This window comes from Sphaerodactylus townsendi, linkage group LG08, assembly GCF_021028975.2.
Source record: "Sphaerodactylus townsendi isolate TG3544 linkage group LG08, MPM_Stown_v2.3, whole genome shotgun sequence".
Lineage (NCBI taxonomy): Eukaryota > Metazoa > Chordata > Lepidosauria > Squamata > Sphaerodactylidae > Sphaerodactylus > Sphaerodactylus townsendi.
In genome coordinates this window covers 44150380-44165950 of record NC_059432.1, presented here as the reverse complement: position 1 = coordinate 44165950, position 15571 = coordinate 44150380, and the positions used below count along the sequence as shown (strand labels likewise).

The 15571-nt window shown below is 39.4% G+C and overlaps 1 protein-coding gene across 2 annotated transcripts in view; it reads left to right on the top strand.

Annotated features, from left to right (window-relative positions):
* Window positions 1-15571, top strand: part of DOCK1 (dedicator of cytokinesis 1) — a 508395-nt gene that overhangs the window by 368953 nt on the left and 123871 nt on the right. For both annotated transcript variants that reach the window (XM_048505444.1, XM_048505443.1), the window contains exons 34-35: window positions 9555-9640; window positions 9837-9993. In XM_048505444.1, the coding sequence (XP_048361401.1) occupies window positions 9555-9640; window positions 9837-9993 (243 nt within the window). The remainder of the gene's footprint in view (window positions 1-9554; window positions 9641-9836; window positions 9994-15571) is intronic.

Sequence of the window (15571 nt, the reverse complement as noted above, 5' to 3'; positions counted from 1 at the left end):
CAGTTCCCACATAGACAACCTAGAAGACAGAAGGACACTGAATAAAGGGAGTGTATGGGGAAGGGAGAAATGAGATACCTTCCAGAAGTCCTTGTGGGTTTCCACTTTTAAATATTTATTCCTTTGGTTGGGTTGCGAAGGGCAGGAATTTCCTTGCTTTTGACCATTGCTTAAAGAATATGCCCCTGTGGCCATTTCAGCACTTGATGGGGATGGGGGGACAAGCTTCATCCCACTACACTGCAGTCCCCGATCAGGAGCTGGTTGTTGCAGCATTTTTAACCACCCATGTTAGGCTTTGAAACGGTGAGTGTCAACATCGTAAATAAGAAACTGTCACATCTAGTTTGATCCTTAGTGAATTTGTTGTCCAATGCAAATCTGTTGCTGAATTTTAAAAATTTATTCCTCAGGCAAAGAAGTTTAAAATATATAAGCAATGTAAAAATTTCACTACACAAGAGTGTGTTAAAATAATTGGAGCTGGAGGGCTTTTTGTTCTGTTCCACCTATCGTGTAATAGTGGTGCATATGTTATACAGGTTTTTTTCATCCCACCATGGTATACTTCAGTCATAAGAATAGAAATATTGATACCATATGAAATACCATATTATTGATAACCCCAGGGGTATATTCCTTTTTAATATGCTGTCTATGCATTATGTATTTTCACAGGTGCTCACTGGATTTTTATGCTTATTAGAGGCAAGCAACACAGCCTTCCCCCCTTTGGCAATATTATTATCATTATTACTTTTGGTGGATATATATTCCCCTCCTAGAAAAATGTTTTTTCAAGCAGCGACAAACCCATCAAGCCTATTCTTCTTCATTGGAGCTATGCCTCATTGGCTGGTCTATGCTTTTGTTTACTCTTATGTTACTTTCTGTTTCTTTGGAGGCCTTGCCTTTTCTGTGCTGAACAACTATCACCATGTTAAAAGAACAGGTTCCAAACATCACAGAAAGTCTGCCCGATACCTTGCTTCTTCACTATGCATTGAATATAGCATAATGGTTACAAATAGTGGTCTAGTTATGCAGAGGAAGGCAGTGGCAATTCTCATCTCTTGCCTTGAAAACCCTGTGAGGTGGAAATTCATGGGGCTGTCATAAATTCGTTGCAACTCAGTGGCAAACTTTACCTTTAGTAAGATTGTTTAGAGTCTGAATGCAGTTAGGTAGACACTTTCCACCTAAAGGCCTGATTCAGCGTAACTGGATTGTAATTAATTTAACTTTTTTTTACAACTGCACGTCACCCTTTTTTTATATTTCCATTTCTCATTGCCCCATCTGCTTAGATTGCAAGTCCCTTTGGGCCAGGAATTATTCTTGATCTTTGTACACAAGGGGAAGGAATGGGGAAGGAAAAGGAATAAATGCATCCCCTTGAAAAACAAGCTTGGTTAAACTGAGTACACCTACTGCAAATCTGATAAGAAAATATTGATGTTGTTTTTCTTTCATCAAATGATGATTTTTAAAAGGGCTTTGAAACAAGCAAAAAGAGAAAGCACAATTGTCATGGAGAGGGAGTCTATTCCAAGCATAAGAAGAATCAAGTGGCCAATGATAGCAGAAGAATAACAGGAAGAAATTGAAACAAATTGTTTCTTGGGGGTGAGATGTCCCAGGGAAGAAGAACAGTGGAAAAATAATCATGCTCAACAAAGGAGAGAACAAAATAGGCAGATTAATAACAAGGAAAAGGGAAAGGAACAGACTAACTGGCATGCCCAGGTGTGATATGATGTCTTTGTTTTCTTGGCTCACCATCTTTCTAACAAAGGCTGAGCAGCCACCTGGTGGAACGTTATTAAAAATGATGATTGTAAGAGTTGTCTGGCAGGAGGAGGTCCACAGATGAGGCAACTGTTGATAATAACTAACTTAGAATAATGTGTCGGGAGCAAAGCACTCTGTTGATTAGCCATCTGAGTTCTTAAATTACTTATCTCAGTGAATACATCTACCGAATCACCTTGGATTTGTACTCAATGAAGGAAGGATCAGCATTATACTATAAGCAACAGCTCTCCATTTTATGCCCCTGTTGCTACAATTACAATGCCTCCTTGATGGTGGTATATGCCACTTAAGCAGCTGTCATGCAACCATCTAAGATGCTCACAAGGCCGTGTCTAATGGTGCCTTTGAGTTTGTTTTCGCAAAGAAAAACTAAGTTAATAGTAGCACTGGTCTAGTTTCTATCATATTTAGTCCCTTTCAGGCTCCTTGAGATTGTTAAGAGCTATTACCAACAAAGGGTGGGGAGCTTACCTCCTGAACTGCTCTGCCATCCCCTTTTAAAAAAACTATTCCTGGTAGGATTGCCTGGAGATCTCCCAGAGTTTCACTTGATCACCATATTATGCAGGTAGTTCCCTTGAAAAAAATTGATATATTGGAGGTGGACTCTGTGATATTTGGACCCAATGAGGTCCCTCTCCTCTACAAACCCTGTCCTCCCCAGACTGCACCCCCAGACCTCCAGGAATTTCCCATTCTGGAATTGGTAACCTTGGTGAAGGGGTCAGCAGGTGAGAGGGTCAGCAGCAGCTGAGAACTAATCTTACACCTGGATCTTCTTGAATTCTTCTCAGCATGCTCAGTAGTATCCATTGCAGTAAAATAAAACCCAGACTCTAATAATGCATCTCTGCTTAATAGACTATCAGTGTTTACAGGCTTAATTCTCAGGATTTCTAGCAGCAGTAAACACTTCTTAGCATGCTCAGAAATCTTTAAGCTTTACATATGAGGCCTTGCCACTGCAGAAGTCCTTCATATTAGTCCTCCATTCCCTGCTGCTGCTTCCTGTTTATCATAGGAAATTTTGCTGAATAGGAGACTGTGTTATGATGGAAAGTGCTGGCAAAAAAGCAGACCATTACAACCTGGGACCAAATTTCAGAAAGGCTTGGACTCAACTTATAATGGCTCATATTCCAAACTGGGGGAGTTTGTTTCTTGGGGGTGAGATGTCCCAATTTTGTTACCATCAGCAGATTTTGGTACCATCAGCCAACGTCATTATTTCTTAGCTAATTCAGCTTTATGCTCATAGATATCTGTCATGCCCCCACAGAGGCTTTTGTTATTTTCCCATTGAGCTTCAGTTTCCCCCTAGTTAGCATGGGTTTAGTTCATTGTTAAGTCTTTTAAGGGAGGAAATTTTAGTTAGCCCCTGTCCCTTTAAGACATTTTCCCAAAAGGCAGTCTTCCTTCTTTACCCAGCAATCCCCTGTTTTAGCTCTAGCCAGTCAGTCAGAGCGAGATGCCAAGGGTAGCTGGAGACTGTAATATTTGTGATGTATACGGTGGTCCATAGTACTCTATGGTGATATACAGAGCACAAGTTAAGGTTAACAGCAATTGGAATCAGACAAAGACTGAAGGAACTAAAAAGAAGCAAGGCACAATGGACTTCCTTGAAAGCAACCAAGAGAAGACACAGTCTACAGCTTCAAATCTGCTCAAGACAAGCAAGTACTTTGATTTAGACAGACCCAAGGGAGGAGTTGGGGTCTTAACTCTCCTAAGTAATATACCTATTGTTTAAATTGTTGAACCTTGCTTGTGTCTCCCGCACTATGTCCTAGCCAAGTACAGGGCACCAAAAACAGATTCACTTTGGGGGGAGAACAATATCCTTTCTGGTCCATGCTAAGCCTGCAAAAAAAAATGTTAAAAGAGCAAAAGGTTCTCCTCTGAAGATGCCAGCCACAGATCCAGGCAAATTGTCAGGAGAAAATGCTACTAGAAAATAGCCATACAGCCCGGAAACCACACAACTCCCCAACAAAAGGTTCATCTGGCAAAATGGTGCTCCATCTTGGAATCCTTTGCTGTTTCCCCCATTTGAAAGTAGGGGCATTGGCAACCTCTGACCTGTAGCAGTAATCAATCCATGCTAGTGTATTAGATTTTTTTGTTATTACATAGCTGCCTCTCTGGGTCAAACCCATAAACAGTAATATCTGCATTTTTAAAGATGCTATGCTTACTTCATTTGGTCTCAATAATAAGATCAACATGGCTGCAGCACTCTTAAGCAGAACTCCAAGCTAGTTGCATTTACTTTTCACATGACTGACAGATTGGGGTGTCATCAGAATGTCAGACATCTTTTATAACAAATAAATCCCTTCACCATATACTGGATGAGTAGATAATCAGCTAGAGGATAATTTCTGCATTATGTGTCACAGGCAAAAGTACTGGGTTTTTTATCTCATTAAAGAATCCGTAAAGATTTGTGGCTTTCTCCTTTACTGTATCCCTTTTAAATTACTGCTTGGCATGCCCCAGCACTACAGGATGCACCTCTCAGCTTGCATTGCAAGGAGTGGCTTGGATTATTTCTTCTCTCATTTTAATTTCCTTTCTACAACCAGTGAAATATATTATACTTAAGAATTGCATTGCCTCATTGGGGGCACAGAAGGCCAAGTAATATTTTTTTGTAGTTGCATTTTAATCTGTTTTATGACTTTTTTCATTTTTCCAGAGTTAACTTTTTCAATGCACCAAAAGCATAAATTATTATATGGAGTGCACAATGGTAATAAGCAAGCGTGCAATCATTTGGCAGCCTGTAGCTGCCTTTATATCAGCAAAGAAAAATGTCAGTTGTTGCTGGTCTGGTCAGGTTGAAAGGTGAGACCCCTTTAGGTAGATATGCAGTCACAGATTCTAGTGCCACAATTACCTCTATTCCATTTTCTTCTGTAGTGGCTATTCTCTTACCATTCTTCACCCATTCCTCGTGTTTTCATGGTCACTGATTACAGATTTTTTGGAAACCACAGTGACAGTTTGAAGAAAACCTGCAAATATGTTTAATTCATGTTGTAATCTGTGCACTGAATTTTGGTATCCATACTAAAGAATGACTAAGAAACAGCAAAGATGAAGAGGCAAGGCTGTTCTGAATTCATTGTCAGTGTTTTTCACTGAGATCTATTCTAGAGGAATTAAGAAATGTTCTGTGATTGGTAGCACTGTTAAAAAAGGCACAGATTATTTTTCTTCTAGTAAAATCTGTAAATACCCATGTTTATTTTCTCTCATATAAATAAATATCCTGTCATTAGTCCTCTGAGAATAAACAAGGGGAAAAACTACCATACCAATGACTACTAAACTGAAGCCACAAAGGAATGTAATGTGTAAGGAGGTAAGTGGTCAGAAGACATAAAACACAGTGTGTACAATAACAATGGCCCCTTCCGCACATGCAGAATAATGCACTTTCAATCCACTTTCACAATTGTTTGCAAGCGGATTTTGCTATTTTGTACAGTAAAATCCAGCTGCAAAGTGGATTGAAAGTGGATTGAAAGTGCATTATTCTGCATGTGCGGAAGGGGCCAATGATAGAAACATAGTACACAATCAAAGTGCAGTATACAAGAGAACTGTGGGTAAAATAAAAGGAAGTGTGTCCAAAGGTGCATTGGAGAGAAAAAGACAAAAGTAATGGAAGACTCAGATCTGACCCTTTGCACAAGCTTCTCAAACAGGTAAGTCTTCCAGTCGTCAACACAGTAATGGATGTCAGTTTCTTCAATAATTGTATATCTCTAGATGGGTGTTTTCACCTGTTTTGCAGCAGCTGCTTCATCGGTCATACTTCATTTCATAGCCTGCCTATAATGGTTTCAGGGGCTAGGAATACAAAGTTTCATCCTGTAAATGCTCTGAAAAAAGATGCTTTGTATGCCTAGCCCCTGAAACTTTTTGGGATCAAACAATAGCTGATATTATTTATGCTAGAATAAAATATTCCCATTATGGGCAGACTATGAGATTAAGTGTCTCTGATGAAGCAGTCCAGCCTCTGCGAAATGGGAAAGACCCAGCAATCCCCTAGAGTTAATTAATTATTGAAGAAATTGACATTCATTACTGTGTTGGAAGACTGTACGACTTACCTGTTTGAGAGTCTTATGTACTGGGACTTATCTGAGTCTTCCATTACTTTTGTCTTTTTCTCTCCAATGACTTGGACACACTTCCTTCTCCTTCACCCACTGTTCTCTTGTAAATTGTACTTTGATTGTGCACTGTGTTTGTATCATTGTTATTGTACACACTGTGTTGTATGTCTTCTGACCACTTACCTCCTTACACAATATATTCCTTAGTGGCTTCAGGTTGGTAATCATTGATGTGGTAGGGTTTTGTTCTGTTTATTTTGGTTGCTATTTACCACGCCATCCTTTTTGCCTTTATTAGTCCTATGAGACCCGAAAGGAGTTGCACATCAAGACACTCTCTCAAAAGCTTGTATTGGGAAGGACCACGGTGTGTGGCAAAGTATGTTGGTGCACCTTGTATGTAGAAATGCCCTGTAATCTTCCAAGAGACCCTCTTTCAATCATCATATTGACTGTTTTCTTGCAGGCATACCTGAGGGACCGCCTCTCTCCATATCACCCTGTTAGGCCCCTCCGTTCCTCAGAACAGGACCTATTGGTGATCCCTGGTTCAAAAGGCAATCAGGCTAACCTCTACACGAGTCAGGACCTTTATAGCCATGGCCCTCACCTGGTGGAACAGGCTCCCAAGGGAGATCAGGGCCCTGTGGAACTTGCAGAGTTTCCGCAGGACCTGTAAGACGGACCTGTTCCACCAGACATTTGGCCAGCCTGGCTAAGTACATCTGCCACCATTCCATCTGGCCTCCCATGGGCGCAAGGGTGGGGAGGGAGGGAGAGTCCAACGCCATCTGATATTAATATTTATATGGTTCATGTTTTAAATATTGGGGTACTGTGCTGGTTTTATTGTGTTTTAATGATTTGTTTACTGTGGTTGTTCACCACCCTGAGCCCTTCAGGGAAGGGCGGTCTATAAATTAAATAAATAAATGTCACACAAAATGTCATGTTGACAAAACACCATTTGTAGATTTTTAAAGAGTTTATACCTTGTTTATGAAGGTGCTGAGAGAAAGCATCATTATTAAAGAATGGATAACTGGAATTGCAGGAGCAATGGCTCTTTAACTGTGCGGTTACTCACAAATGAGATGTAAATACATTCCATCTGGGGTACTATGGCTTGGTACATGTAGGTCAGCGGTGGCGAACCTATGGCACAGGTGCCAGAGGTGGCACTCAGCCCTTTCTGTGGGCACCCCCATACACACACACACACACACACACATCTAGGCAAGCCTGGGCACGATCCTTTACCTGGGAGTAAGCTCAGTTGCTGGCAATGGGGCTTGCTTCTGAGTAAACCCTCCTAGGGTCGTGATTCACCCATTTGAAGCATTGCACGGTTGCTTCACCAAGCTTACTCCCGAGTAACGTGTGCCTCGGAGCCAACTGTTTTTTCTAAACTAAAACCTCAGTATTCAGGGTAAATTGCTGTGTGGGCACTTGGTGATAAATAAGTGGGTTTTGGGCTGCAATTTGGGCACTCTGTCTCGAAAAGGTTCGCCATCATTGATGTAGGTACACGACTGAATACTTCCCATGAAGCTAAGGAGGTCATGTATTGTTGTGACTTTTTCTTTCTTTTGCTAGTGTTTCATTCCCATTTCACTTACTATTCTAATAGTTCAAACTGCTTGCGTTAGTTTTGGTTGCTGCAAGTATTTCTGAGCTCCAAGGAATTTGCATCAAGAAATGTACATTCACTTTCCCCCCTAAAAGTGGATCTTAAAAGAATATTCTTCCATGGTGGATTCCCTGTGCTTCATGAGCGGAATGTAGCTAGAGTATATTCTAGAATGAAAGTGTTTTTTGTAAGTGTTCTCTACTGTATAGTTGCTGAAATGTATATGTTTTATTATATCATATATTTATTGTCCCTCATAGTAGAAGTGCATATGCTTGCCGTATAATTTCATTGCTTGTACTATCTGTAACATTGCATTTGTAAATCGTTGGTTGTGTTGTCATCCCTTTACACCACTCTGGTGCTATAAAAGAAGCTTTAACATCCTTCAACTTTGATTGTATGCCCCGGTAAAGGCCCTTTTGCATTGCCAAACTACTTTTAAGCAACATCAATTTAAATTATTCATGCCTCTAAAGTATATACTGTCTTAGTGACAAGTAAGACTCAAACATCTAATAATGTTGAATTATGTACATCAGACACATTTGCATAATTTATTAAGACATGAACATTTCAGAGATTAGTAAAATTTAAAGGGCTTCTTCCAGCAGGGGGAGTGATGGTGGAAAGAAAGGAGATGTTAAAAGTGCCGAGTAAAAACTGAGTTATTGTATATAAGTAAAAGAACATGGTGGGCATGGAAGGACACTAGAAGGTACTTCCACTTATACCATCATCAGCATCATCAACATCTATGTCTCCTAAGGCATCTTGACTTTTGATAGCATTTCCTTTCATGATGCTTAGGTTTTCCTTTGCAACTCTATATTCTTAAGTGGAAATACATTGTTGGCTGCCTCTTTATCACTATGCCTGCTTTTTTTAGAATCACAGTCATATGGTTATCCTAATTAAAACTCCCCAGATGCATACAGGTTCAGTTTTGCTTTCTCTAATTCTTTATTATTTCAAAAGGATCATATTTATTTACTTTTTAAAATTCTGACCCTAAATGGCAGGGAGACTGGTAAGAAAAACCTTCTGTCTAGTTTCACAATAAATGCAAAGATGTGCAGTTGTCAGTGAGACTTCAAAGGCCTTCTGAAGGAAGTATCATTAATAGATAAAGCAGAAGGAAATCAGACTTGTGAAAGAGTTGGTCAGCCTCGTTGTTTGTTTGATACTGAATATGTCAAACCTTTAGAAAAGGAGGGGGTGTCTTGAATTGCTTTTACCTTTACAACTGTTGGTCAACATATAGTGTGTATGTGTTTGATCAACATATAGTGTGTGTGTTGGAAAGAATGTGTCATTAATAACTTGTGGGTTCAGTTTCCTGTCTTGGTGATGCCACCACCCAATGTCAAATGCTTCAGTTAGAATTTTTTTTCATCGTTGCAAACATGTTACACGCCCCTCTTTAAGGCCCATTTTAGGTCTTTTCTGCTTCAGCTTCTAAGTGACTTTGAAGCTATCTATTAGATGTGTTCTGAGGTGAGCCATCTTAGCCAATCCAAATAGATGTTAACGTGCTCAACCAGCTGAATGAGGCAATTGGCAGAACAGCCTAAGGAGTTATATATCATCAGTAATGGGGCTTTCAGATGGCTTGCATTTGTTGCTATTATAATTATTGCAAAGGACATTGTGTGCCCTGCTCTGAGTGTTATTTTCCATCCTTTATTCCTGTAATCAGCCACCTTATTTAGATGTTCATAAAGAAATTGCCTAAGCTCCATTTAACAATGTAGCCAAATATTTCCTGAATTGAAAGATTCTCGCAGGGTGTAGCAGATCATTATGCCTAGCTCAATATCAGAGATCGTACACCATTAAAAGTCAATCAAGATTAAAAACAATGGTTAACCATCTCATTGTGAGCTTCAATGAACCTGTGACCCATTGATTAGTACAGTAATAAAATGAAATATTTTTCTGTGCTGGTTATGTACACTCTCTCTGTTTAATTATAGTTTGAAAATGAAATCATCACAAAGCTGGATCATGAAGTAGAAGGAGGCCGAGGAGATGAACAGTATAAAGTGTTGTTTGAAAAAATGTAAGTGCTGGTGAGCAGTGGGATTTGTGTTGAAATAGTTGAGAGAGTTAGCTGTTAGGTGACAATACACTTTGCAGCCTAGCAATAATTAAAGTATGTTAATGAATGAAATATTTAAAATTACACCTAAATTGAGGGCCTGTTTCCAAGTGTGATTATAAAGTTTTTGTGTGTTTTTTTGTAATTATTTGTTCAGTCTCCTGGAGCATTGCAGAAAACATAAGTACCTTGCCAAAAGCGGTGAAACTTTTGTTAAACTTGTGGTTCGTTTGATGGAGAGACTTCTGGATTACAGAACTATTATGCATGATGAAAACAAAGAGAATCGTATGAGCTGTACCGTCAATGTGCTGGTGAGTGAAAAGAAACAAGTGGCTACATTTGGAATGGATGCTGAATGTTTAAATGTAATCAGCAGGATACTGATGAGAATCATAGATTTTGTGATTTTGATTAGGTTGTTGGAAAATGACAATGAATTTTAAAGAATAGGATTGTGAAATTAGAGCACAGAATAGAGATAAAATAGGAAAAAATAGAAATACTTTTATGATGCTGTAGAGAAGATTTTAATAAATTAATACTTATTTGAAGTTTTTCCTCTTAATTTTGTAGGAATATGCTCACATATAGTTTATCTATGTCATGAGGTACATCTACAACCAGTTTTCAGTCTCTTCATTTCACTCTTCTTCATAATACACAATTCTAGTTTAATTCTCCTGAGGATGAAATGAGGATGTCCTAAGGAGGGGAGGTTAACTTTTTCTCCATACTGTTTCTTCAGTTAGAAAAAAGGCAAGATGCACTGTTAAATTTACCTGTTCTCACTACAGTTCTCAAATGTGCATTTAAAAGGAAAAAAACTATTTTCCATGTTCTAACCAAATATTGCAAGTACGTATAAACTGATAATGTAACGTATGATTTTAATATAATTTTTTAATTTTCCTCAAAAATTACAAAAACATAAAAAAAGATTTGGAAAAGAAATAATAGATACAAACAATCATAATGATATTACATGGATATGCTATAGTATTTATTTGAATTTTAACTGGTTATTATACTGAAGAAAAGAATCCTTGATTATTTTAAAAGTTTTGTTTATTCCTCTGTATAGCAAATCCAAGAAAAGAAAAAGATCTTAAAAATATTCAAATTAAAAAACCCCAAAGAAAAAATAATCAGAATAAAAGCCACAAGGAAAATGAAACTGAAAAGAAAAAGAATGGAGAAATGGGGCCAGCTCACAAATACTGATTTTGGATATTCTCAGAACTAGTGGGTCTAATAACAATCCCCAACTAAGTCACCAGTCAAATTGAAGGTTCCCAGAACTCTTGGGACAGCAAGAGTCGGACCCCATCTGCTTTTGTGCTAGCAAATTGCCTCTTTCAGTAGTGTATGGCAAGGAGCTGTAGACAGCTCAAACCAGCTGAAGCGCCATCTTCCCCAGAAGTCAGAAATTAATCTTGATAATTTATATTTCATATTCTAGCCTACATGGTATGCAACCTACTACACACTTGAGCCCAGATGTATATCTAGGGAAAATATAGCCCAGTTCAAAATCTAAGTTTTCTGGCCTTCCCCCACCACGACCAAACAACTTTTTTTGCACCAGGTCATCTCAAAGCCCTTTTTTCATCTGAACTCCCCCCCACCTCTGGACTCCTCTTTGTTCATGCCCTGCCAGAGAAGTTAATGTGCTGTTACCATGAGGCCACAGTTGCTGCTGGGGACAACTATTGTTTGGGCTGGGCCATCGTTCTGCCCTCTGGCCATCAGGCTGAGTTGTGCCCAAAGTGCATTTGAGCAGTTGAACTAAACTAGGAACCTCCCATGTCGAGCGGCTGAGCTAGGAGCCCCTCAGGCTGACTTCTACTTCCCTCTGAAGTGACTGAGGACTGAAGACCAGAAGGCTGCCCTCACTGAGCTGGATGTGGCTGCCCCTCCTCCCCCCAATAGCTGAGGGTTGGGGTCTGGGAGAGGGAGTGCTGGGAGATCCACCCCAGCAGGACTGGGTCTGGTTGGCTGCCCTGAATAGCTGAGGGCTAGGACTGGAGTGTGGGGCTTTGGCCAAGCTGAGAGCCTCTGGCTGCTATCTAGCAACCTCCACAGCCCCCTCCAAGCGACCGGGGACCCCTCTTGTTGAATTGGGTGCATCCACCACTCCCCCCAACGGCTGAGGCGGGGAGCGGGGAGACAAAGAACAGGGAGAGCTGTGTCTGCTAGTCTGTGCACTGGCTGCTTCCTTTGTACAAACTTGTGGCTGATGGCACTTGTCTTGAAGTCAAGAGGAGGGGTGTGGGGGGTGATTTTCTGCCTCCACGTGACCAAATGGTGGCTGCCCGGGAACACATGACCCCATATGTTCCCATGGGCAGTATGCCCCTGCTTGAGCCAGGAGCTCAGTAAATTACCTCTTTTTTGCTCGGATGGCCTTGTCAAACACCTGCAAATGACCACTACTCAGTTTGCTGAGTCCCAAACTGTGCCAGCTCAGGAAGATTTGATACACAGAATATGCTTAACCCACTATATAAATATTAATTGCTAATAATAGATAAACAAGTGGGAACCTGCAAGGGCTTGCAGGAGGCATTTTATTTGTCTTTAGGATTGCCAATCTTATGTGATATCATCTCACTTTTCCCTCTACCCTGCTCCCCGTGCTCTTTCCTCTTTTCCATTTGTCTGGCAACGCTTATGCCCTATCCCCTTCCCCTGTCACATTCTATTCTCAGTTATTCATCTATCTACCTTTTATTTACCTCCCGTAGCTATGTTTATTATTTACTTTATTTTACCCCACTTTTCTCCATAGGGAGATCAAAGCAGCGTATATTAGCTTCATTTTCTTTTTTATTCTCACAACAACTCTGTAAAATAGTTTATGCTGAAAGTATGTGACTGGTCCAAAATCACCTAGTGACAGGTCTACAGCAATGTGGGAATTCCAACTTGGGTCTCCTAGACTCTACTTGAAGCTCTAACCTCAACACCACACTGGATTTCATAGGGTGGCTTCTGTTGAACAATACAAGCAGCCAGGCATAGTTGAGCATGCAAGTTGTGCAATATCAGGTCATTCAAAGGTTGCTGCTAGGCATAGTGTTGCCAAACTGCAGGTGAGACTTGGAGATCTCCCAGAATTATAAATGACTGATCGGTTCCCTAAGAGAAAATGAATACTTTGGACAGTAAAATCTATGTTCAGTGGTGTCTTCTTCCCTCCCCAAATCCTGCCATTCTCAAATGCGACCCAAAATCTACAGAATTTTTCCAGCCTGGGACTGGCAACTGTAGCCAAGCCTGGCCCCAATGAGTCCTCCTTTAAAGACTGAAATAGGACTGGAAAGGGCCATCCCCATGCCTTTTACTGACAGAACCAACCCTTGAATCTGTGGTTGCCTAGCAATGGCCATTGAGGGATACGTTGCTTAAAAAACAGGTGCTCTGTTTATCTTTTGATGGTTTTTAAATCATCCCTGTGTATTTTTTTATTTGTATTTTTTTTTAAGATTTCAGGTTTTTCTGCAAACCTGGTATATTTTTTCACATTTGTAGAAAAATCTGTCTTGGTCATTCACTGTTCCATTGTCTGGATTTAAGTATCCAAAGATTTGACTGACTTCTCTGTTGGTACATAGATAGAATGCAGAAAGAGAACACATAATCTTGGTTTTCAGGAGGATGAAGTAATTAAATTTAAACTGGAATTTTACAATATATTGTGTGCTTGTAGCTTTAAAATACTGTTCTCAAAGCATGCAATAGATGCTATGCAATGACTGGTATTGCATAATTGCTTAATAGGTAAATGGGCAGTTTAAAAGTCTGAACTACCAGGTTTTTTTAAAAAAAGAGTTTTTGCATCAGTGTTTACAAATCCTGTCCTTTGCAGCAACATTTTCCCCCTAATCTTGGCAAGGGAGAAACTTCTTGAAAGTTGTCACTGATACATGATCTGTAGAATAACACCTATTTGATTTTAGAAGACGCTATGGACTCTTCTGAGCAGAATTAGAATGACAAAGTCTTTTTTGTTGGAAGCTGACTAGAAATGCAAACACGACACCACCACCGCCGCCACCCACCAAAAAACAAACAAACTGGGGACACTTCCATTGCTTTTGGAAAATATAAAAGAAATTAGAGTAATTTATCAAACTGGAAAAGTTTAGGAGGTTTTTTTTCACCCGTACTGTTCTCTGTCACTTGAGTTGGCTTTGTTTGCCTTGGCTTCTAATTCCCACATTCTCACTCCCGAGTATATCAATCGGTTTACAGTATAGCTTTTGCTGTTATAATTAATCTTAAGTTGCAATAGTAAAAAAGGAAACTTGATAATAAAATGTAATTTCAGTAAAATAGTGTAGTTTTTAAATCAACAATATCTTGCAGCACTTAAAGAGCATGAGCTTTTGTAGGATACAGCCTGCTTTATCAAATGCAGGAAATGGCCCAAGAACTTTGTATGTTTTTCTATAGTAGAGGACAAACTTTATCATCATCAGGATATGTCAGAGGGCAGCTGGAACAAGAAAGTTGCTAAATTGTTCCATTAGAAAATCTGACACCATATCTCTACTGGGGATCTTTACTGTGAACAGATTTGAGGACCTTTCAGGAGCAGGGCCAGAGATCTTCTTCAGTCACTACATCTCAGAGGAAAAACTATAGCTTTAGTGAGACTTCAGCTTTGTCCAACTCTTGGGACTTTTCTGCTGATACGTTTTGTGTATGAATGGAATAGAAACAGATGGCTGCTTGCAATGTGATACAGTGTACTGTAGCCTACGTTCAATTTACATTCCATCCCTTTTCATTACTAATCATGATTGGTTAATGTCATTTTCTAACCTTGCATAAAATTATCTTTACTGTTTATGTATTTCATTACGTCTGTATGCCACAAAACACCTAGAAGATTACAGACCCTCTTCTTTTTTGTATCTTCTTGGCTCAATTGGTGCCAAATCCCCTAGGATTGTTTTCTGTAACTGACCTTAACTTGACTCTCTCTGTCCAGTATTTTGTCTTGTGTGACAGTAAGATACTGCTTGCTATCTCAATGGCAAAGCATTGGGATAAGGAATGGTGACCTCTGGTTTGTTTCAGTAAGGCTTATAGGTCGCTTTTCCCCACCTAATGTCAAATATAGTAGTATAATTGTTTCAAATAAAGCTGATTGAACATTGTGAGGTTCCAAGCCAGGACCCTGGTAACATTCTTCTGTAGCACTAGGACACATCCCTTCTGATTAGATGGTGCAATCATCTGTGTAACATCTGTTTTGGTAGGCACAGGCATAGGGAGACACCTAGCTAATTAAATTGTATCTCTTGCGTTTATTTTTAACCAATTGTTTTATTTTTAACCAATTTTTAACCAATCACTGTTGTACAAAAGCCTACATTGTTTCATGCATCTGATAAATCACGTAGTTTATAACTACGAAAAGTTACATCACAAAATACCAATTGACTGTCATTCTTTTTTACAGTGAACTAACATGACTACTTTACTTGAGTTCATTTCTAGTTGTTACAGTATAACTACAATTAGGGTTCAGTTAACAAGTTATACAGTACCCTAATAATATAGACATAGATGTAGAAAGAATGACACAAGAAACATATAATGTAAGCTATTTGCTGTCTTCTAAAAACCAATATAACTAGTAAATAAAATCTCAATGTTTATTCAAAGCTTTCTCAAAGGGTTTTCTGGAATATGAGGTAGCTAGGGCTACCAGGACCCTTGAGATTTAATGCTTTATTTTTACACCTATGCCTTTTACTATTCCTCTTGCCTCAGTAGCCCAATGTGGTTTAAATCATTTTTGCCTTCTGTATTATTTCTGGACATATTATCTGTGACACTAGCCAGCACAAAGGAAGGCAGGAAAGGGCAGTTTCTGAT